Raw genomic sequence first — 22,592 nt, forward strand, 5'->3', positions numbered from 1 at the left:
AAAAATTATAAAAAAAAATAAAATCAGTTATAGTATTCTTAAAAACTCCCTTTCTACAATGTGTGATTTCAAGAACTCTTTTTTTGTATTACAACTAATTTTGAAACTTGAGAAATGATTTAAAACACTTTCTTTACTATTGAGCATTTATTGCATTGTTAGCGAATGCTGAGGAACATAAATGTCAATACAATGGAATTTTGATTATTCAATTAAACTTCTGGAATTTTACAAAGTAGATAAATCAATAGGGTACTTGCATTTTTTAAAAAGTATTCATATTTTTGTTTTATAAATTATAATTAGAAAGTAAAATATTTAATTAAAAGTGAAAAAATAGTTTCAAAATATTCAATTGAAAATCGTAAAAATCTCAAATTTTTAACTACATAAGAAAACTCTTATTGGTTTTCGACCCTACTGAAATCTTTAAACTACCTAGAAAATTTTTGAATATTCCATAATTTTTTTCTCTATAAATATTGATTAAAGAATTTAAAAAAATTATATAATAAAGTTGTATATAAATTGTCCATAACTATTTTTTTTCTCAAACCATGCAAGTACCCTATTATTTTAACTTTGGTGAACAGAACTATCGTTACATTTAACTCTTTTTTTTATTGTTATACAGTTTTCTTCGTAAATATGTGCAAAATAAAACAAAAACTTAAGGCGTTTAAATATATCTGATATATTAAGCATATTTTAAGAATCTGTTACATTGTTAAATCTAACGACCATATTAATTAACAATTACAAAAAAAACACCTAATTAAACTAATTCCATTCCATTTTTTCATCTTTTTTGTCACTATTGGGTGCCTCTGAATTGGGTTGCTGATCCTGACCTTGGGTGGTTTTGTTATCGTCTCCTGCCGGCTTTTCTTCTTTAGGGGGCGATGGGGCTTTCGGGGCTGGTTTGTTAAGTATTGTGTTTACACAGCTTTCAAAATTTGATTTTTCTTGCCTAATCTGGGCTACTGTTATTGGTGGAGGCAAATGTTTAGCAGCTACAGCTAATTTTGATCTGGCTTGTTCCAACCACTGATAAGAATTTTTAAATGCATCTTCTACTTTATGGTAGTCCTCTTCTGTAAGGTGGGCATACTTTGGATCTTTTGATCTGAAAAAAGATACAAAGATAATGAAAAATCTAAAAAAAAACATTTCAAAGACATTCTGAAGTAAAAAAATTAATCAAAATTATCCATTTGTTGGCCGTAGTTTATTTCCTAATTAGTAGAATTGCTCCAAATTTACATTACACTTAATTGAAGCTACAAAAACAGAAAAAAAAATACATGAACACTATCATATAATTGAACACAATTTCTTAATTTAACAATGTGTTCATTGTTTTCTCCACTCCTATTAGATGGTTGAGTTTTTCAATTAGAATACAGTTTCTATAAATTTTACCAACCTTACGAGTTCCAAAGCTTTCATACATAGTTGTAGGGATTTTCCAAAATCTTCCATAACCATTGGTCTAAGTTCGTATTCGATTTTTCTGTTTTGAACAGGTTCTCCAATGCTCTTTAACTGTTGTAATTTATCTAAATAAACCTGTAACATCAATTTCAATTAGAAAGTATTAAAAGTGATGTGTTTTCTTGACATTATTCAAAATGTTGAAAACAGAAAATTTTCAACATTGACAATCTCTTCACAATCACATATCTCCAACTAAAATATGATATATAAATGCATATAAAAATCACACTGCACCTGTTTATTACAATCCTCTCCATCTTCATATAACCAATTTTCCATGTCATCTAACTGCATTACTAAAGCATTTCTGTCATTTTCTAACAGAAAAGGAGCAAATTCTCCATCAGATCCAACTTTATTCCTCAATTCATACACATATTCTTCAAAACAATTTCTAGCATCTGCCCGTTCTTTTTCCTGTCTATCAGATGCTATCATTTTGAATTCCTGTTCTGTGAAATGATTTATTTCCACCTGTGAGAAACCATTTGTAATAGATTCAATTGGCAACTCAATTGATTTAACGACGTGCTTTTTCTTTTTATCTTTATCTTTGTCACTTCCTTCCTAAAATTTTATGCAAAAATAAAATGAATATCAAAATATACCATCAAGTTGTTTTACTCGAAGCTTAGACCAAAGTATTAGATTGAAATAGAAACAAAAATCAAAATTTCGGTAATCAGGTTATTGGGATTGAAACCCATGACTCCCTAATGCATGTTAGAAGAGAAAACTGATAAATATACCTAAACTGTGTTGTTCAAATATTTGTTATATTGTCTTGGTTACCATTAATGTTACTTATAATCATCACACTGTTTATTACTAATACACTAACGCTCACTCACAACACAGTTATCATCTTCAAAAACCAAAAATAAACTCAACCTGGAAACGTTGGTGATATTCATACTGAATACTGTTTACGCTATCACTACACCTAAGCTTAGCTTCAGTCTCTGAAGACGATAACTTGGTTATTAAAACACTCAAAAACACTACATCATAAGTTTTGATTAGGTAATATTGGCACAAGACCTAAAAATCTAGAATATATGACAATACACCTAAGTGAAGAATATAGAAAATCAGGATTAGAAGTAAACATATTAAAAATAAAACGTGTGATGGATGACCCCAACTAGGAAATGTTGAGAAAAATACAAATATTTGGGTACGAAGATTACAAGTCATGGAATGTTGATTTAAGGTAGAAATATACTAGGAATAGAGCTATAGTAAAGCTAAAGAGCGTTTTTTCACGGAAAAGTCATGTGTCCAAAAACAATAATAACCAGTGATTTTGTACATAAGACGCAGTCATTTTACCAGATGTTATGAGAATCGTTAGCATCAAGATCATACAGCACTTTTGACAACTTTCAATCGTATAAAGCAAAATTATTGGTTCGATTAGGCAAATTAATAAAAAATGGAAAGAAGTTCTGAATAAATCAAGAACTAAGTTATTTGGTAACTTTATGATAATGTTGAAAGTTAAATGAGACTGGTTGCATGAGAACAAAATGAAGATAATTTTAATTTTGAAGGTATATCAAAAAAGTAAGTACGCAAGGTAGTAAATTGAAAATGATTTTCAAATGGGGAATGATCAAATTATTTTGTCAAAACATTAGTGACCAGCCATTAAATGAACCATGAACTTTGTAATAGAAACCTAAAATTTGACAATTGTATTTTGGACTGGATTGCTATACTCCACTAAATTTCAGATTGACATCACAAAGCGCAAGATTCTTGGTCACTAACCTCTAGACTAATACAAAAAAAGCAAACGAATATATCTATACGAGTGAAGTTGGTTTTAAAAAAATATTCTAACGTCTACATTATTTGTACACAAAAATAAGCAAGCTTTTCAACTAATAGGTAATTTCTCAGTAGTAGAGCGGTCTGCAGAAACTAACCAAGAAATTACTAGACTTTCATGTTTTGTTTGTATAAAAAAATTAGGTAGTTCAGCTTGTGACACATCAGTCATATTCATGTTTTTTTGTTATTTTATCAAATTAAGTACAAGTAACTGCTATATTTTAAAATTATATGAACCTATGGAAATTTTCAAGATAATTTTCATGATAAATAGATAGTTCGAATATTTTTCAAAACCAACGAAAAATGTAAAAAAGCGTATACAGGTGGAACGAAAAACGAAAAAAGGATTGCCAGGCCAGCGTTGCCGGGACAGTATGCGTACCCCGCTGAACCAAGCAGATATTTTCTTCGTCCAGCTGGAGCCCGAGCCTACCTCAGGAACAGCACCTTCGCCACTGACTGGGCCTGTTCCTCCATTAGTGTCCATCGATTCTTCCCCTTCATTAGTTTGTTCACCACCATTCTGTTGATCTGTATTATTTACTTGCATCTCTTTAGGTTGTTCTTCAACTGATTCCTGTTCTATAGATTCTTTCGCTTCATACATGTTAGCACTGGATATGGTCATAATTCCATGAAGGTTGACACGTACTTTTACCTTTACTTTTTGTGGTTTACCTTCTGTGTTTGGTCTAATGTCTTTTATTATCCATATACCTAATACAAAAATGAAAATTCAATTCTCTCATCAAAGTAAATCTATACTTTATAAAAGATCATAATAATTGATAAATTTATATAAAAAACATTTGAATGAACATTTCTTTATCTAAACTCACCTACAGTAGGGTCGGGATACGGAATACTACCAGTATATTTAGCTTGAATAGAAAACGGTTCTTGTCTATAAAATGTTAATAATTTTGAAAATGGAACAGGATGATTAAGAGGAAACGCCTCCAATTCTCCAGCAGATTCGCCTCCTGGACTTGCATCCCATGCTACAGAAATTGGATAAGCCTGAAAAACAAAGAAATAATTAATATAGTTACAATACCAAAGAAAAAGATTTTTTTATTGTGAAATGAAAAATATATATATAAACTATATAATTGATTAATTCTTAAAAGATTCATTTAAACAAACAAAAGTATTTGATTGTGATTCACTACAAACATTTTGAACTTCATGTGTAAGTATTGTTACTATTTTCCTGATGTCGCTAAGAAACAACTCTGTTAAGAAAAAAAAACAATGAATAGCAGAGTGGGAACTTACATATACAAGAAAAACTCAAATATCAGATGACAACAATGGCTTCTCTCTTTCTAAAGAGACATCAAAGGAAATAATTTATTTTAGGAATTTAAGTGAAAAAGTTTAGATGGAGAGATAATCTGTACAAAGAGAAAAAATTGTGACTTGAGTATATCATTTTTACAATCTATTTCTTGAATATTACTGAGTGATTATCAATTTTTCTAGGTTATATCAGATTCCATATGATAATTATAAATAGTTACGCCTGTTTTGAATGTTTTCAAGAATTTATTATACTCACTTGCACATCTGTAATACTAAAATCTCGAACTCTAATTGCTGGAGATAACATAGCGCACTGTAGAGCACAGCCACGGCTCACAGCTTCATCTTGATTCAAAGTAGTACTTGGTACTTTATGAAATACTTTTTCAATAAGCTGTTTGATTGCGGGGATCCTGCTAGATCCTCCTACGATTTCTACTGAATGTATATCATCTAATGATAATCCTGAAACAGAAAAAAGATATTTGAATAGATTAAAATTTATAGTACATTTATAATCCTGAAGTATTATAAAATTTTAATAAATAATTCATCTAGATAGAGTAGTCATACTAATACCAGCTTTTGACATCCTAACAACAAATCCTAAAGTAATCTCTAAAGATATCTTGAATAAATAAAAAACAGAAATGATACGTGGTATCCTCACCAAGTATCATCCTGCTCATTGTCTTCTCACTGAAAAGAATTAGAATGGAAAAAGAAATGTGTAGTAGTACATGGATTATATATACTCTTGAAAAAATTACTGTGTATATAAAATAAACTGATGAAAATAAATATGATAGTCCTATTATATTAAATTAGACCACGACCTTCATAGTTGTACCATCCAATTATGTCTAATTTTTCCTTACACCAATATCTTATTCCCATTCTTTTCTAATTTTTGCTGCTCACGTAATTCATATTGGTTTTACAAATTAGATAAAGCATTACATCACTTACAGTTTTTAAAATAAATTCATGAAAATTATTTGATATAAAAGGTCGTATACAAGGTAAACATAGCAAGTAAACAAACGTATTATTAGTAATTTTATATACATATTTATCTTTAATTCTGCTTTTAAAGACTAACCTGATTGTTTAAGACAATCTTTTAAACTGGTTTCCACTCTTTCCAATAAATGAGTGCACAAAGCTTCCATGTCTGCTCTTTTCATATCACTGGAAACATCTTTGTCATTCATAAAACATTCTATGTTGAGTGGCAAAGTTGTAGAATTTGCAGACATTTGTTTTTTCAATTTCTCTACTTCCGTCAATAATCTTAGAAAAGCTCTGAAATAACAATTTTGAAGATTATTCATAAAATATATTTATTTTCTCACATAAAATAAGCAACATCTATTTTTTGATAATTGTAAAAATATCTCCCCTCTCTAAACTATGGTTTACTGGAATTATATAGTTTTGCGTTAATTCAATTTTTTTACTTTTTAATATATTTAATATCAATAATTTCTATTACAGATGAATAGTAAATAATTTTTTGGGCGTGTTTCATCTTAATCTCTGTTTTTGTGGATATATCTCCACCTAAGCTTATCATTCTTTTATTTTTACAAGATTTTTTACTTATAATGCGATTTATATTGAAACTAGTTGACCGTTCGCCTTAAAAAGCTATTAATAAATAGGATAAATATAAATAAACAAAAATCAGGTATTTTAATTATTCTTTTTTGGTCAGGTATTTTGGTGGATAGCTTACACTCTTCATTGATGCACGGCCTCTGTACATCGATTTTTTTCTCATCATGGCTTTAGGTTGTCATTCCACCTATTTCTTGGTCGATCTTTACTTCGTGTTCCAATTGGAGATTGATCTCATTCATTAATGTTATCTATGTCAAATGATCGTCTGTTTTCATTTCTTTCTCGGCCTAATAGTGTTTTTTCATCTGGTTTCTGGTCTTATGTTTGATGTATAGGACATTATAGTTCAAATTATTGCTTTGTAAATTCGTGCCTTAGGTGTTTTTTTCACCATACTACGTTCTGAAGAAATCTCAATAACCTTATTTGCTCTAGGTACTTGTTTTCTTACCACGTCTTCTACGTCTCCAAAATTGGTTATGTCAATTCCAATGTACTTTCACTCTCTGTTATTTGACCTTCTAGTTCCAATTTGCATCTAATTTGATGTTTTTTGCATTCAATTTTTTTAGTAGAGATAATCATACCAGAGGACTTAAATTTTTTAACATTAACCTTTCTGATATAAATGAATATCGAAGATATATATCTAAGAAGGAATTTGAGTGCGTATTTGAATTAAATTGAAATTAAAATAAAAAAAATATATTTAGTATAAATGCGATGTTCTTAAGATCCACTAATTACACTTTAATTTGTTTGCCCATAACTATATATAATCTAAAAAATTACTAGGAAGAAAATTATTTTTGAAGTAAGGGTAGAATACATAAATGTCTATTTTGCAAACGAAAATTTCTTATACAACCCTCATTTGATTTTGGTAGACTGCCAAGCATGAAATTTTTTGTTTTATTATCAGGCAAGGAACAAATAACACAGATGGTCTTGCGATCCATGAGAATGCCACATATTATTGACCATAAGAAAACATGTATTTGCTAAATTCAACTTGTTATTGGTCATAACAAATGCAATACGGATCAAATAATGAAGTCTTTTAAACTCACACAGCAAATCAGTTGGGGGATCATCAGGATCCTCGAACTGACAACTTACAACTGTGCAACACATCCAAATAAATAAATACCTTAAATGTCGGATTAAATCCTTGTTCTTCGATGTCTGCGCAAATTAGGACATTTAGAAACAACCATTATATTTTTTATTGTTAGGTAGAAAATTTCTTTATTCAGGGCTTTCGCCACGATGCTGTGGCTCATATTGCAGAGTAAATAATGACAATTTCACTTTCCCACTAAGGTAGCACAATCCTGGTGTTTCTGTGGAAAACTTCAATGCGCCACATTATTTGCAAACAATGTCCATTTGACAAATGCGACAGTATAGTAATTAGTGCTGCAATTATATATAAACAATGCTAGATTCAAATCAATAATTCATAAAATTCTTTTTGTGCATGTGCATCGAAAATTATCTAGTTGTTGATCTCTGAGGTTTGTTCGACGATTTCGCGTTGCCAACTGAGCCGTTTCGCCTACCTCACTTTGCTCTTGTGATAGAGAAGCACAAAGTCGAGCATTACTAAGGTGGCGCTCTTTAGTGCAAATTCTTTTTCTTCTTCAGTCCTTTTATTCGCAATATTTCAAATCCTAATTGCATTGTGGCTTTGTCGGTCGCAGTATTGTTAATGATAATATCGGCACAATAAGCTAGTAAAACTCGCAACAAACACATCAAGAGGTCAACTTAACATTGAGCTTAGCTGTCAGTAGCGTTTTGTTCTTTCATGTCAATTCCATTCTGTTACACCATTTTTAATAAATGAACAACTAAACAGATATTTTGACTCTTAATTTTTCGTTTTTTTGCTTGTTGGGTTTTTTTATACTACCTTTTATGTCATGTCCCACGGCAACTGGATAAAAAGTATCCTATGTCCTTCTCCTGGTTTAAGCTACCTTTTAATGAATATTAAACTTACATTCCTTTATTTTTTTATGTTCATTAGAAGCAGTTTAAAACAATTTGTTAAATAATTTAACACAAATATTTACTTTTTTCAAAGTTCAATGACAATGACATAATTTTAATAGTGTTCTAATTTCTTTATCAAAAATCAAACATCAAAGGTAACCTTCAACTATGTTAGGTATACCATCTAAAAATGTGCCAAATAAATTGAAGAAAGCCATTACCTTGCATTAGATTTAGCATCAATATTATATTTGGTCTGGAATTGTTTGCAAAAATGTTCAGCAATAATGAGATCAAAATCCCTTCCCCCTAAATTAGGATCAGATGTGGTAGTCAGCATCTTAAGTTTTCCTTTGTTAAATGCAACTGCTGAAACTTGTAAAGAACAATGTCCACAATCAACAAAAACTACGTTACGAGGTTTTTCTTCAGGTGCAGGTAAATCTTGCTTGTAAATGCCATAAGAAAGTGCTGTTGCAGTGGTTTCATTGAATAATCTCAAGACGTTCAATCCTAAAATAATCAAACCATTGTATACACAGGGTAATGAAAACATCATTTTATCTATTACAACATAACTACTCATTGTTACATTATACAAAATGACAGAATTTAATAATATGCAACTAAGAAATCTTTTTTTTTTAATAACTAACCTGCTATAGCTGCTGAATCTAATAATGCTTTTCTTTCATTATTCGTAAAGTAACTAGGAACTGATATAACACAATCATTTATAGGAGTTTGTAAAGCTGTCATAGCTATGTCCTTCAATTTTGTTAACAGCATTGCCAAACACTGTTCAGGTGAAAATTTATATTCTTCATTCAAATAATTTACCTACAATAGACCAAAAAATGGTGAAAAAATTATACTCAATTAGAAGAACAGTGAGTTTTTTGATCGCCTTTGATGTTTTGAAATTGTATAGTGGTTCCTACAAATTACTACAAACCACTGTTTTAAGAGTTGCATGTTTCAGAAATATATCCTTTTTCTCAAACAAAATGGAGTGACTTGGTACTGTGGCATACTTTATATTTCATTTCGAACTTTTACACAACTGGAAAATATTCATATTTTTGTCAGCTATTCTTATCACTTACAAAAGATGCTTACTGGTGAGTATAAAACCAGCAGGTCTTATAAACTTAAATGATCTTTGAGATAGAAATTAAGAAACTTCTTTGCTGCTACTTGTTAGTAGAAATTTTATGTTTCATTTTTCCAATTTCTAAATGATCTTTTAATATTTTTTATAACAGAATCTCAAAAAAATATTTTTCTTTTAATTCTTATTTCTTAGATCTTTTATATATGTTTATGTTTCTAAATCATCTTCACTTTAGGTCTCTTTTGTTTTAAAATTAATTTTTTAAACAATTTTTTGAAAGATAGATGAAAATTTGTCAAATATTTTGATAAAGACTAGTGAAAATATCAAATGTTTATCTATCTTTCAAAAATTATAGAGAAACCTAAAATCAAGACGATTTCTAAACATAACCATCTAATCTGATGGAGAACCAAATGATTGTATAATCTTTATCAGAAGCTGTATGTTGATAAGATTAAATATAAAATAGAACTAATAAAACTATGTGTATATTTTACAGTTAGAATGCAGAATACGTTAATGTGCACATTAACTAAGTAATCAGCAAACTTTTCAAGATCATCCATAGAAGTTTGAAATTTAAAGTAAAAAAAACGTATAATCGCACTTTACCTAGTTAGTTTGTATAATAATAAATAGTAAATCATTAAATTGCAGAAGACAGTGACTAAAACATATTTGTTATAGCCGAAGAAGGAGCTACAGTCAGAACAAAAATACCTGAAATTGACAGAACAAAAACTGATTCTGTTCAATTTTAGCAGTAGTTCTTGAAATATTTGATGATAGGCTCTACAAACTGGGCACTAAAAGTGAAATTTTGAAACAATTATATGCAAGATTTCAATTTAGCGTTTGTCAAAAGAAGTTGATAGCAAAAGATGATGTTCCAGTGTCTAAATTTCTTCACACCAAACAGCGACAAAGCAATCAATAAATCAGAGCAGAGCTTCCAGAAATGTGATTTCAAATCTAAATATTCAGCTAACAGATGTCCTTGTCATAAAAATAATTTGTACAAAATTACACTAACTTTTATATTACACTAATAAGTAATTATATGACATGGAATTTTGCAATTTTGTACCTGTCAACTTCAGACTGTTTTTATTGATTTTTCTCTAGTTGATTTGATCTGTTATATTTTAACAGTGGAGTAATATTCAAGTTGATCAATTTTTAATTTTTAATTCGATATTGAAATCGAACGATACAATTCTAGACAACTGTTTAAAAAATTTTGAAATTGATCTATGTTCATAAATTTAAAAAAAATATATGTGAATTATGATCGCAATATATATAAAAATTTTGTATTTTTGCTCTCCTGAAAAGTTTTCATTTATGACTTATACAATGTTAGACCTCCAGCGAGAAACTGAATGGTAACATATGCAATAATTAGTGAATTAGAGTACCTTATTCATAAACAATAATTAAATGTTTAAATATATGTTACTTGCTAATAAACATTGTATGACCACATACCAATGTTAAGTATGTTTTTTCATTTTTGGTGCTTAGAAAATTGTATTAAATATTTTATTTACAAAAGAGAAATTCTAGTTGATGTTATGGAAACCATTGATAATGAATGTAGTGAAGCTAGTAATATTTGTAAACATAGTTATTTTTAGCTAAAATCAATAATGTACAATGGTAATTATTTTATAAAATTGTAGATTTGGATAATTTAAAACAATTAGAAGATAAAAACATGAGACATGTTATTCACAACACAAATAATACACCAATATTAACAAATGCAGAAAAATGAGATATGTAATGTAGAAATTTCAGTTTATACATAAAATATGACCTATATTTATTATTATGAAAGTATTATGATGCCTATGATGTCATTTTAAGCAAACAATATAATTTTAAATACACTCTTATTTCCTAATTGTTTCATAAATAGAATATGTACCTTAATTCCAATATTTCCATTTTTCTCTTCAAAAACTGTAAACGGTAAGAACTGTATTTCTTTTTTAACATGGGGATCTCTAAATTTTCTACCTAATAACCTTTTCAGGTTATATACTGTATTTTTCATATTGGTAACTTGCTGATTTTTAGCTGCAACTCCCAAGATTCGGTTCTTTCCAGAAAAAGCAATACATGATCTACAAATGATAAAACTATATTTTGAAGATCGCCCACAAAAATGAGTAATACTACCAAAATAGGGAGCAAAATATTCATAAGAGACATCAAGGTTGCTGTGTATGTCCAAATCATTATATCAAAAAAATATTTTATATATGTAATTTAGGAATATTCAATTTATTTAAAACTTACGGAGTAGCTCTTAAACTGTAATCATTTGCAATGGTTTCGATTCCGCCAGCTTTTGCTACAGCTACATAGCAAGATTCATTTCCTAAGTCGATTCCTATCACAGACATTGTACCTGACCTTAAAACGCGACTATAATTTAGCTTCAAATAATTTTAATTGTTAATTCACTATTTTAAATTGATTTTTTCACTAGTTGCAGGTCAAATTCAACCGGCACACTTTTTATCACACTTTTTGGAAATGACTTACAGAAGGAAATATCTGTCTACACGTTCGACAAGGAAAACCGAAAAGCAGCCAACTTAAAGGCAGAATAAAAACTGTTTCTAGAATGTTCTAGTTTATTGCCAACTTAAAGAAATTGAGGGTTTCTATTTCTGGAATATTCTAGCTTTTTTTTATTAATTGAATAAACTATTACTAAAAAGAGAAACTTCTTAAGTCTCCTTGATAGTTTCGTGAATATTGTCATAATTGATTGAAGCAACAAAAATATCAACAAAATTGAATTGACTATTGGCAATGGAATTACAAAACCATAGCTTTATTCACGAGTAAAGAAATTTGGAAAAGTGAACTTATTGATAAAAAGAGCTTCTTAATTTCAAAATTTCATTAAATAATAATTGCTAGAGTAATAAAACTTGAAAATGTCCTTAAATGAAAATATTAGGACTGCAGTAATTTCTCCGTAAATCTTGATCTGTACCTACGTAGATAACAAACATGATTGCGGATATCGTTATAATCAACCTTGGTGTTAAAATTTCTGACAGAAAACTGCAAACCACAACCAACCGTTTACAGCAAAGATTATATACACGGTTTACAGCATTATTTTAGGATAATTAGATAATTATCAAAGATGGAGCTTCTTTGCAACATTGCCGATTGTAGCCATTTTTCAAAGTTTATCTACTTATATGCAATTTTTGTTGAAAAAATTGTTGATATCGAGTTTTTATTCAATATTAGAATGGTCAAAATGCTAAAATAAAATATACAATTTGATAATTTTATATCCATTACTTTCACATAATTAATAACATAATGCAATAAAAACTATTAAAATACATAAATGTGAAGTTAGTTTTTTTAAATAAATCATTTGTGATGATTTCCACTAAATCTTCTTTTGACTTTATAGAAAGAATATTTAGTGAATATAGCAATTCAATACGGTATATTTCGTTTACTTCCATCTTTTGTAATATTTATTTATTATTACACATATTTTTTTGGCGATTTTAGAGTTCTCAAACTGGCAACACTTTTATATGAGTAAGAAACATTAAATAAATAAGAATTATGCCGATTAAACCTTAAATTTATCAGCACATCTTTAAGATCGTGAAAATGGCAAGTGGTGGCATGTTTGATGACAAAATAAATACAAATGATATGTCTGTAGCAGAAGAAAGTTCAATAAACGACGCTTTAGCACCAGAAGCTAGATTTGAATGTCCCATTTGCCTAGCTTGGTTGAGAGATCCAGTTCTAACCTCTTGTGGTCATCGGTTTTGCAGAAATTGTATTTATTCTTGGTTAGAGTAAGTAAATAATTCGTATTAATTTGCTTATTGACGTTTTATAAAAATTGCTTTTTTTAAGGAGGGAGAATGCTTGTCCTGTGGATAACATGAAATTAAATAAGGAAGATATATTTCCAGATAATTTCACAAGAAGGGAAATATCTCAACAACGTACAAAGTGTCCAAATATTGTTAGAGGTTGTTTAATAGAGTTATCTCCCTTGGATATCGAAACTCACCTTATGGTTTGTGAATATAAAATTCCCGAATTGCCAGATAATGAAAAATTGCGATGCTCTTTTATGGAAGTTGGTTGCGAGGAAAAATTTGAGGACGAACCCGAACTTCAGAGACATTTGGAACAACACATACAAAAACATTTAACAGTAAGTAATATCTGTTAGTTGGGATATTTGTTAAATGCATATTTGTATTATCAAATATTGTAATAAAGATTTTTTATTTAGGAAACTAAAATGTGTAAATGTTCACAAACAATTTGTAGAATCGGTACAGTAGAGAATTACATAGAAATGAACATTAAACAGAGAGTAATATTTATGCTGAACACACTGTTTACCACTACTACTTCAGCAACACTCACACTGTTTAATCCACATTTTGATACTAATTTAGTTCACCTTTGGTCTCTATAGACAATGAGTTTGTTATCAATACATTATAATTATTCAACATATATACAGGGTGCTTCTAAATTCATGCTACAGAATTCAGGAGGTGATTGCTCATATGACAAAATATATAACAAAATTTTCTCAACCCACCCCTTCTGAAATATCAACATTGAAAGATGGTGACTAAAATTGAGTTTTTATTCTTTTTCTAAAATCTTAGTGAAACTTGAAATTCTGTAATTTTCGTGCACTCGCAAAGAACTACCCCTGGATATTTTTTTAATATTTCTGTTACATTACACGGAGTGAAATTAGTAAACCTTACTTAATTTCATATCAAAACTTTTTTTTCAAGATGAAGTTTTATGAAATAAAAATAACTTGAAATCCTTGTTTTTTTTATAAATATTTTTTCTCAAAACCAATAGCTGCATAGACAAAATAAAACACTATTATTAATTTTTTTCAAATTTGAGTGGAAAAGAGTAGAGATGTAAAAAATGTTATGATTCACCTATGTATAATGTAATAGGAATAATGAAAAAATACCTCTAGCTTCTGTCATTATTGAAATTTCAAAAAAATATAAAACTCTAAAAGGGGTGGGCTGAGGGAATTTTGTTATAGGAAAGATCCATCTTCATTTCATATGAGCAATCACTTAAATTTTGTTATATGAATTTAGAAACACCATGTAGGTTCATTAATGTGAGTGCACAAATTAACCATAAATCTGATATATATCTGATATAATTTAATTTTGAAAATACATGAGACCTATTAAAAATCTAATTAATCCTTATGTTTTTGCTATGAAAATTTATATTATTGTACAAAATAATGATGAAGGTATTAATTTGTTAGCTAAATTGTAGTAGTGATTGCAGTCTATGAGTTCTTAGCCTAACATAGAAAGAAAGGTTATAAATAGGGAAAACTGATTTTTTTTTAATATATTCTTCTTTTATTTTCACCAACTTTTCAGATTGTTTGACTAAAATTTCACCATAAAAATATGATATTATCTTTAGTTAAAAAGTTCTTACACTGCCTGTTCAATTTGCAAAAAAAATACATGGACGAGGCTAGATCAGTGCTATATAGTGACTGTTCAATCTCTGTGAAGCCACATTTGTGTACAAGTAGCCTTGAAAAGCAAAGCAGTGTGGACTGAACCATAGACTGAAGTAACCGTACCCTTCGGCTGATTTTGTCACCTCCTTTTTGCAGTAGTAAGTTAGAGTAAGATATATATATATATATATATATATATATATATATATATAAAGTATACCTTCGCAGTCCAAAAATATTGTATCCATCACATTTTTGGTGCTTTTCATGTCCTTCATTTTTGTTTGCACAGGCTCTGCTTTGGGAATCTCTTCCAATCGATGTCTGATCATAGTAAAGATTACACTAATAAAGTGGATCAAAGTAGCAAGTTGAAACTGTGTATATAGATTTTTGCTAACACACTTTGTATACTATTTGAGGCCAAGAATTCATGACCTCACTATGTATATAAAAATTTCAAATTTTAGCACTTCTAATATGTATTGTATAATTATTTCTTATTTCCAGATGTTATCTAAAGCATATGGAAAAATTGTTGTGAATAATTATCCAACGAATAGTACTGCCAGCTTATCAGAACAAGCTAATTTCTGGGATCCACCAGCAAAAAATGAAGTGCAGTCTGTAGTTAAAGATAATAATCTTCAAGAATTGTTGAAGTAAGTCCATAACTATCTAATCACTAATATTGTGCTATTATTTTAGATTTGTGGCTAATTTTTTCAGAAGTCAGTAAATTTCACATTTAAAGTAACAGATTGAAAAATATTTTATCCAACAATCTCTCCATTATAATAAAATAGAAATATAATAAAAATACAGTTTTTAGAGATATGAATGTATTAAGGCAAGGCCCAAATTGAGACACGTTTTCGGGGTAGCGTGACACGAGAAACATGACTTGAATTCTACACATGCTGCATGGTGATGCAATTCTTCAGTTTCGTCATATAATCATCATTTTGTGTATTGTAAAACTCTCTGTGTTCCCGTACTGCCTCTATTAACTTTTCTTTTATCATTTTTTCATAAAAAAAATTTGCTAGTCACCCACACGCTTGGCACAGCAAACTGTGTGTGTCTGAACTACAGTGGGACACGTCTGTGACCCCACGTATGTTGTCAATTTGGGTCGATGTGTTCAATCTTGTAGATTACAAAACTACATGCTGTGCTGCGTCACCTCACAAGTGCTATACTTGTCCCATTTTGCGCATATCCTTATATTGTAGACTATTTATGCCTTGATATCATCATGTGGTATATGTGAGAGATAGGAAAATTTATAAGAAATGCGTGAAGTTGAATCCAAGCTAATATCCTTATTTTTTAGTTCTGCATCAACTTATATCATTATTTCCATTTGTTTGCTAAGTATATGCCCAATTTTATAACGTTAAACATATAATGAAAAATGACTAGATACATGTTACTGTTTGTGTGTGTGAGTAGAAGTAAGAATTGCCTCAGACTAAGGCTATAGGCCACAAACATTTTTTTTTTAGTATCTATTCGATGTGCATGATTTGAAGAACTCTTCTTGTATCCTTAATGAAGTTTATTATAGTATCTAAAATAGCTTTATTTGGGCTTGCCAGAAGAAAGCTAATATTTATTGGAAGAGGAAAGTTATGATGTATCAAAGAAATATATGAATTCATTTTCTTGCACTCCAGAAAAATATGATTAGTATCACCTATCAATATGTTGTCACAGCTGCAAAATGTTTATTGTAAAATATCCAATTTGTAAAAGTGTATCGGAAAACAACTATGATTTAATTTTAGTCGACCTATTGCTGCTGTGTATTTTTTACTATAATCAAAATTTGGAATGCTATTTAGTAGATATGGATGAAGCTGGAAATTTTCTGATGTTTTACTTACGTTATTGTAAGCTTCTCTCCATTTGATTCTAATAGATTTCTTATGTTTGGTAATTACATCAGTATGACAAACAGTTTGAGTACTCTTCTAATTCGCAAGCTTTTTTAATTAACTAATGTTAACTATAATACATTTTTTATTTCGAAAATAAGTTCCTGATTATATATATTTAATAGAGGCTTCAATAGCTTATAAAACTGACTTTAAGTTTGTCATTATAGCAATAGTTTGAATTGGATTTAGTAGGCACCATAGTAAACATTGTTTTATTGCCATCGCCTCGACAAAGTAAACTGAAAAAATATTTGCTATTTCAAATTTTTTAACATGATTTATAATTGAAACAAAAAATGCTGCTCCTGTTCCATTGTCACATTTGAATCCATCTGTAAATTTTTAGTTACATTGTCTCCAAAATCATTCAATGTGGTTGTAAGTATTAAGATATTTAGATTGGTCATTTTGGAATATAAAGGGTATATGACAGTTAGCCTAAATATAGTACTTTTGTAATTATACTTATATATAAGTAATATAGGATTATTAGAGATGAAAATTTTGATTTTATTCTGTAGTAGGATGTTGTAAGATTACAAATATTTATGAAGGCAATTTTTTCGAACATTTCTGTATTAAATGCTCTACATTTTACTGATTACTAATCATTGTGTTATATTTTCTTCATATTTGCTTAAAACTGAACAGGTTTCCCAATCATAATTGCTGATAGATTTTCAATCAGCTAATATGTAAATGAGACTATTATTATTATGTTGAGATGTTAATGTATCAGTTTTTTCAGGACACTGTATGAGAAAATAGTCTATTTAGAACAAAAAACCAGAGAACAAGATATTATAATAGTAAATATGTCAGAACAAATTTCATCCCATAATCTTAGTATGACAAAGCTGCATCAGCGATATTGCAATGGTTGTTATTTATGGTATTTTAGTGACTTTAAAAACAAAATTAATGCAATGAGGGAAAATCCGCATTTAATGCACTACAGTCCAGGATTTTTCACTAGTCCAAACGGATATAAGTAAATAACAACAATAATATATTTATTTTATGTGAACTGACAATATGATTATTTTAGACTATGTCTGCGGTTGAATTTGTCTCCCAAAGATAATAATTACATTGCAATATTAGTACATGTTATGAAAACTGAACACGATCATTCATTAGATTGGCCATTTAGTGGCAGATTAACAATAAGTCTAATTCATCCTACGTAAGTATTACATTATTACATTTCTAGTCAAAATAAATTGAGAAAACAAATTGGAAAGTAAAAATGTATCACGATTTTTCGAAATTTCAAAATAAATTAATTACATTTTCAATTATTTAGTGTCCTAATAAAAATGATATTAACAAGAATCTTTAATTATAAAAGAAATGTATAAATAAACAATTATTTACCAATGTCTATGATAACAGCTCTGAATATTAAAATTATGTATAAATATATTTGAGTTGTAGGCCTTTTTGAATGTATTATTTTCTATTCAAGCTAGGGGTTGTATGTAAACCACTCCAATATTTTTCCTGCTTTTTTGTTTCTGTGCTTAATTGATACTGGATGAATAAGTTATATTCTCAATTTTTCATAGTTCATATACCTTATTTTTAAATGTACTACTAGTACTTGGAATATTCTCTCAGTCCATTTTCAAATTAGTCCTGACAAGAACTGTTTATATTTTAATAAAAGAATAATAAGAACGCAAGAAATACCAAAATGTAATATATGAGCTTATCTCATTCCGTGTTCAGATTTTAAGTATTAAACGATTTTAATACTAAATTACGAATTAAGATTTTATGTTCCTTTGATTTATTAATTATATAAGACAAATGATATTACATTGGTTACAGATTTCTGATTTTCAAAAAGGTTATGTGGGGCATAGTTGACTCAAGGATGCTCATCTTTGCATCTATAGTATCGTTATATTTGTTCTTAACTCTGTTTTCATAAATTTTTGTCGCTATTGGCCATTAATGTACTAAAACAATATGAAGGTAAAAATGTATTTAATGTTTTTTTTTTCTTTTTTAGGCAATCATTTCGCACCATAAAAGAAACAATGATGACTCGTCCAGAACTAGATGCATTTAAACGTCCAGTACAAAATATGAATACAAAAGGATTTGGATATACTGAATTCGCTTTGTTAGAAGATATAATAGAACAAGACTTTATTTCAAATAATCAGTTACTAATAAAAATACAAGCTCAAACACTTTAAATAAATTATAACGGTAACATTATTTTCTCAATTTATTCAAAAATAATATACTAAATCAGTTGAAGGATTTTTTTGAATACATACATTTTATATATTCTAACCAATCACAGAACTTTCGTTTTTGACCTTGCGCAACAAACATGTTTAATTGTAACATAAAAGCCAACATTAGTCTCCGAGACGGTTATATGAAAATGGTACATCGTTGGAAGGCAAAGTATTTATAATGTATCATACATAATTATATTAAACTCAACTGAATCGGTCATTTCAAAAACCTCATGTCACTCAATTGGAATTTTTCAGAAATCAATAAAAACTGTTTCAAATACAAACAAATGAGCTTTCAAGGAATTTTTTATGTTTAATTTAGTACCTAAAATTACTTTCCTCTCAAAATAATTTGGTAAAAGACAAGTGAACTTCAAATATAACATTAATGGCGATGGTTTACGAAAGATTGTTGAACCAATCAAAACAAAGGAAATTTAAAAACGTCCAACTCAGTCATAAACTTCTCCTGCCATCTAGAAGTGTTTACAAAAACCTCTTAAGTCACTGACTAATGTTTATGCAATGAACGTCTTTCACGCTGTATTATTGAAAGTATTATTATCTACATTTAAGAAACCATTTTCAGCAAAAAAAAATCATTTAGGAAAAAATGTGACATAGAGGTTTTTGAAATGACCGATTCAATTAAACAAATTTCTAGAAAATTGAAGTAATGAACTTGAGATAAAAACGGAAAATTTATTATTATTGTAGTATAAACCAAAATGAAGATTCCCAAAAAGTCAGTCTTTCATTATAAAAGCACAAACTATCACGATCCAAATTATCGACTAGAAATTTTATTGTTGAAATTAGTCTATAATTCTATAGTCTATAATTCAATACGTTCTTTGCATACTGGCCTTACGTGTTCCAAACACATAAAATTTATTTTGTTTTCCTGCTTTTCTTACTCGAATAATAAAATAGGCCATATACAGAATCTGGTGGGGTCTCATTTGCGGTGTCAGAAATGTAAATTTCCCCAATTTTCATCTTTATGATTTTTGCAATGTTTTTGGTATAGAAGCGTGTCGTTGAAGCGACTAGTTGCCCATATTTTTTAAGAACAATCTTCTGGGTTGCTTTGACTGTACATTTGTCTTATACATCACATATGAGTTAATGGTAGCTATAGTTATTGTGCCATAAAAAATTACGGCCAATGTCGCGTAATTCGCGCGGAGTTGTATGCTGCGCATAATTTATCTACGGTAAAGATGCTGGAGTCTTTTCTGTTCGTCTTCATAACTTCCCGAAGCCATTTTCTTCAAACAATTCTAAATAAATAATAAGATATGTAATTGGATTAGTAAATATATTTCAAAATCATTTTTGACTTACTTTATTTTCAGTATTATACAACTACACTGAAGCTAACTTCAGTCTGTACGACCGAGCACGTGTTAACGAAAGGTCGCTGAGACCGAATTCACTCAAAACGTTTGGCACATCCAACCCACAATTTCGTACTGAAAAGAGATGTTTGGGGTAAGAAAGTACTTGGAGCCGTCGGGCTATAGCGTGGCACAATCGTAATATTTCGGAAAAATTGTAAACTGTTAGCTTCAGAAGGTTAATTATTGATAAATTATCTATGTTAATGCCATATATTTTACATATTTTTATTTTCCATATGTTATTTCAAACATATCGTAATATTTAATTTCATCCTTCTAGTTGCAAAATATTAAAGGAACATACTCAGTTAAAATTTATGAAATTGGTTGAATTAATCTTACAGTAAAGCTTGGTTTATGCAGCCAAAATCAAAACTGAATTGAAATTAACATTAAACTTAACTTTCTTGGTGGTAATATTTTGATTTATGCAATAAATTAAGAATAATTATAAATTACTGCTAAACAAATAGAAATTATTTTGTCATAAAAATGTGGAAATCTCCTGACACTATCAGTGTTCCGCGCTCTGAAGGACATAGCTGACTTTCAAACAATGCTTTCTCCCATTTTCTTAATATCAATTTTAAAAATAAAACACCACGGCGGAAAGCGGCGTAATAACGCTAATATAATTTCCGTAAACAAAGAACAAGCGTGTTGTTAATAACACAATATCACCAATACAGACTCATCTGACGTATTCTGTGCTCATAACCTCACAAAATTAATGAATTAAACTAAAATGTTAAAAGTTTGCGAACTCTTTTGCGTTTAATTATAATTTGCGTTTCAATGTATTTCAACTAGTAATTTAATTTGTTAGTTTAATGGTAATTTTTAATTTTGGCAACAGAAACCAAGCTTAAGTCATTGTTAATTTTTATAGTAAGTATATTTTAGTAGATTACCTTACTAAATATTATAATACAAAGCCTCCTCCACGCCTGTCTTTCTCTATCAGGATAAAGTCAAAAAGTACTGAACAGATTTTCATTTGTTTTTAACGAATGGAGTGTTTTATATGGAGGTTTAGATATATAAGGTTTGTCAAGAGTTTGTGTAAGTCTGCACACAATTGTCTGAAAAATTGAAGTCCCTAGAAAGTTTCATCAAAAACGCTCCATAATACTTGATTGCATGTGGCATAAATCTATTTGTTACACTCAAATACACTTTGGATTCAAACGTATTTAGTGGATTATATTTGGAACTCGGCTTTCGCTAAACACCCCTTAAAACAATATGTGATTCAAAATAATCTCTCAAAATGGAAGGCTTCTTAACTTTAGACCGATCTATTGGTTTTTAAAATAAAAATGGATATTGAATATGATTTGGGTATTTTAAACACGGTGATTCAAAACTCCACATCCACACCGTGGGCATCACGGACAATCCGGAATGCCGCTGGTACATGGAGGAGGCTGAAACAGCAGACCGCCTGTAAGTTCTCACGAGCGCAGCTCAAACACACACACACACAGTATGCCTAATGACATCAAAGCGCCTGATCGGCTTCTCAAAGACAAAGGCCTTTCCGTCGAAGTGACTCATGGCTACTAAAACTCCACGATGCAACTATCCAACCACGCTAGCCGATAGGATCTTACGACAAACAAAATATGTATGCCTTTGCCCAACTGAAACCGGTCGCTTTGTTTTATAATATGTAGGATTTACATATTATAACTCCTATAATTAAATGTGATCAATAAATTTGTATTATTAATCCGTCCAATATTAAAACTAATTATAGTAGGTATATATCTGTTATTACATTTTTAATATGTATTATTCAAAAATATATTTTGTTTAAAACCTATTCACAGTTTTTTTTAAATGTTTATTTACTAATCATTTGTTATTATAATACTTTCGATTCTAATTAAATGCATAAGGGTAATTCTCATGAAATCTCTAAATTATCTATCAATAAATTAATGAAGAATATTTAAATCTTCCTTCATCTTATTTGTTCTTAAATTTGTACTATTTGGCTAAACACGTTGAGCCCTGGTGCGGTCCATAGGCCCGCAACTGAACTTTCTTCATAGCCCAGAG

At 29.3% G+C, this 22,592-nt stretch overlaps 2 protein-coding genes across 3 annotated transcripts; one reads left to right on the plus strand and one right to left on the minus strand.

Moving 5' to 3' along the window:
* Window positions 1–128: 128 nt before the first annotated feature.
* Window positions 129–12,823, minus strand: LOC130904145 (heat shock 70 kDa protein 4). 2 transcript variants are annotated; one of them, XM_057816733.1, is made up of 11 exons: window positions 11,684–12,823; window positions 11,310–11,508; window positions 8,919–9,102; window positions 8,484–8,775; window positions 5,744–5,946; window positions 4,898–5,106; window positions 4,176–4,356; window positions 3,770–4,053; window positions 1,732–2,064; window positions 1,427–1,569; window positions 129–1,126 (listed from the first exon to the last, which is right to left on the minus strand). In XM_057816733.1, the coding sequence occupies exons 1-11, from the start codon at window positions 11,788–11,790 to the stop codon at window positions 781–783; spliced, it is 2,481 nt and encodes an 826-aa protein (XP_057672716.1). In that variant the 5' UTR covers window positions 11,791–12,823; the 3' UTR covers window positions 129–780. The 2 variants fall into 2 exon arrangements, with proteins under 2 accessions (XP_057672716.1, XP_057672715.1); XM_057816732.1 differs by having other exon boundaries at window positions 3,719–4,053; window positions 11,684–12,150.
* Window positions 12,772–22,353, plus strand: LOC130904146 (TNF receptor-associated factor 6). The gene is made up of 8 exons (XM_057816735.1): window positions 12,772–12,964; window positions 13,031–13,233; window positions 13,295–13,601; window positions 15,435–15,586; window positions 17,616–17,858; window positions 17,916–18,053; window positions 18,885–19,087; window positions 20,484–22,353. Exons 2-7 carry the CDS (start codon window positions 13,040–13,042, stop codon window positions 19,072–19,074), a joined length of 1,224 nt encoding a protein of 407 aa, XP_057672718.1. The 5' UTR covers window positions 12,772–12,964; window positions 13,031–13,039; the 3' UTR covers window positions 19,075–19,087; window positions 20,484–22,353.
* The last annotated feature ends 239 nt before the right edge of the window (window positions 22,354–22,592 follow it).

Source organism: Diorhabda carinulata, chromosome 2, assembly GCF_026250575.1.
Source record: "Diorhabda carinulata isolate Delta chromosome 2, icDioCari1.1, whole genome shotgun sequence".
Lineage (NCBI taxonomy): Eukaryota > Metazoa > Arthropoda > Insecta > Coleoptera > Chrysomelidae > Diorhabda > Diorhabda carinulata.

What these genes read in the sequence shown, in the direction of transcription:
- LOC130904146 (XM_057816735.1), top strand. Translation starts at nt 13,040, where the DNA reads ATGGCAAGTGGTGGCATGTTTGATGACAAAATAAATACAAATGATATG. An exon ending in AATCTTCAAGAATTGTTGAA is followed by an intron (nt 15,587 to 17,615) that starts GTAAGTCCATAA and finishes CAGTTTTTTCAG; the next exon opens with GACACTGTATGAGAAAATAG. An exon ending in ATAAGTCTAATTCATCCTAC is followed by an intron (nt 18,054 to 18,884) that starts GTAAGTATTACA and finishes TTTCTTTTTTAG; the next exon opens with GCAATCATTTCGCACCATAA.
- LOC130904145 (XM_057816732.1), bottom strand. Translation starts at nt 11,790, where the DNA reads ATGTCTGTGATAGGAATCGACTTAGGAAATGAATCTTGCTATGTAGCT. An exon ending in AGATTGTCTTAAACAATCAG is followed by an intron (nt 5,107 to 5,743) that starts GTTAGTCTTTAA and finishes TTTCTGTTTCAG; the next exon opens with GATTATCATTAGATGATATA. An exon ending in AAAGCTTTGGAACTCGTAAG is followed by an intron (nt 1,127 to 1,426) that starts GTTGGTAAAATT and finishes ATCTTTTTTCAG; the next exon opens with ATCAAAAGATCCAAAGTATG.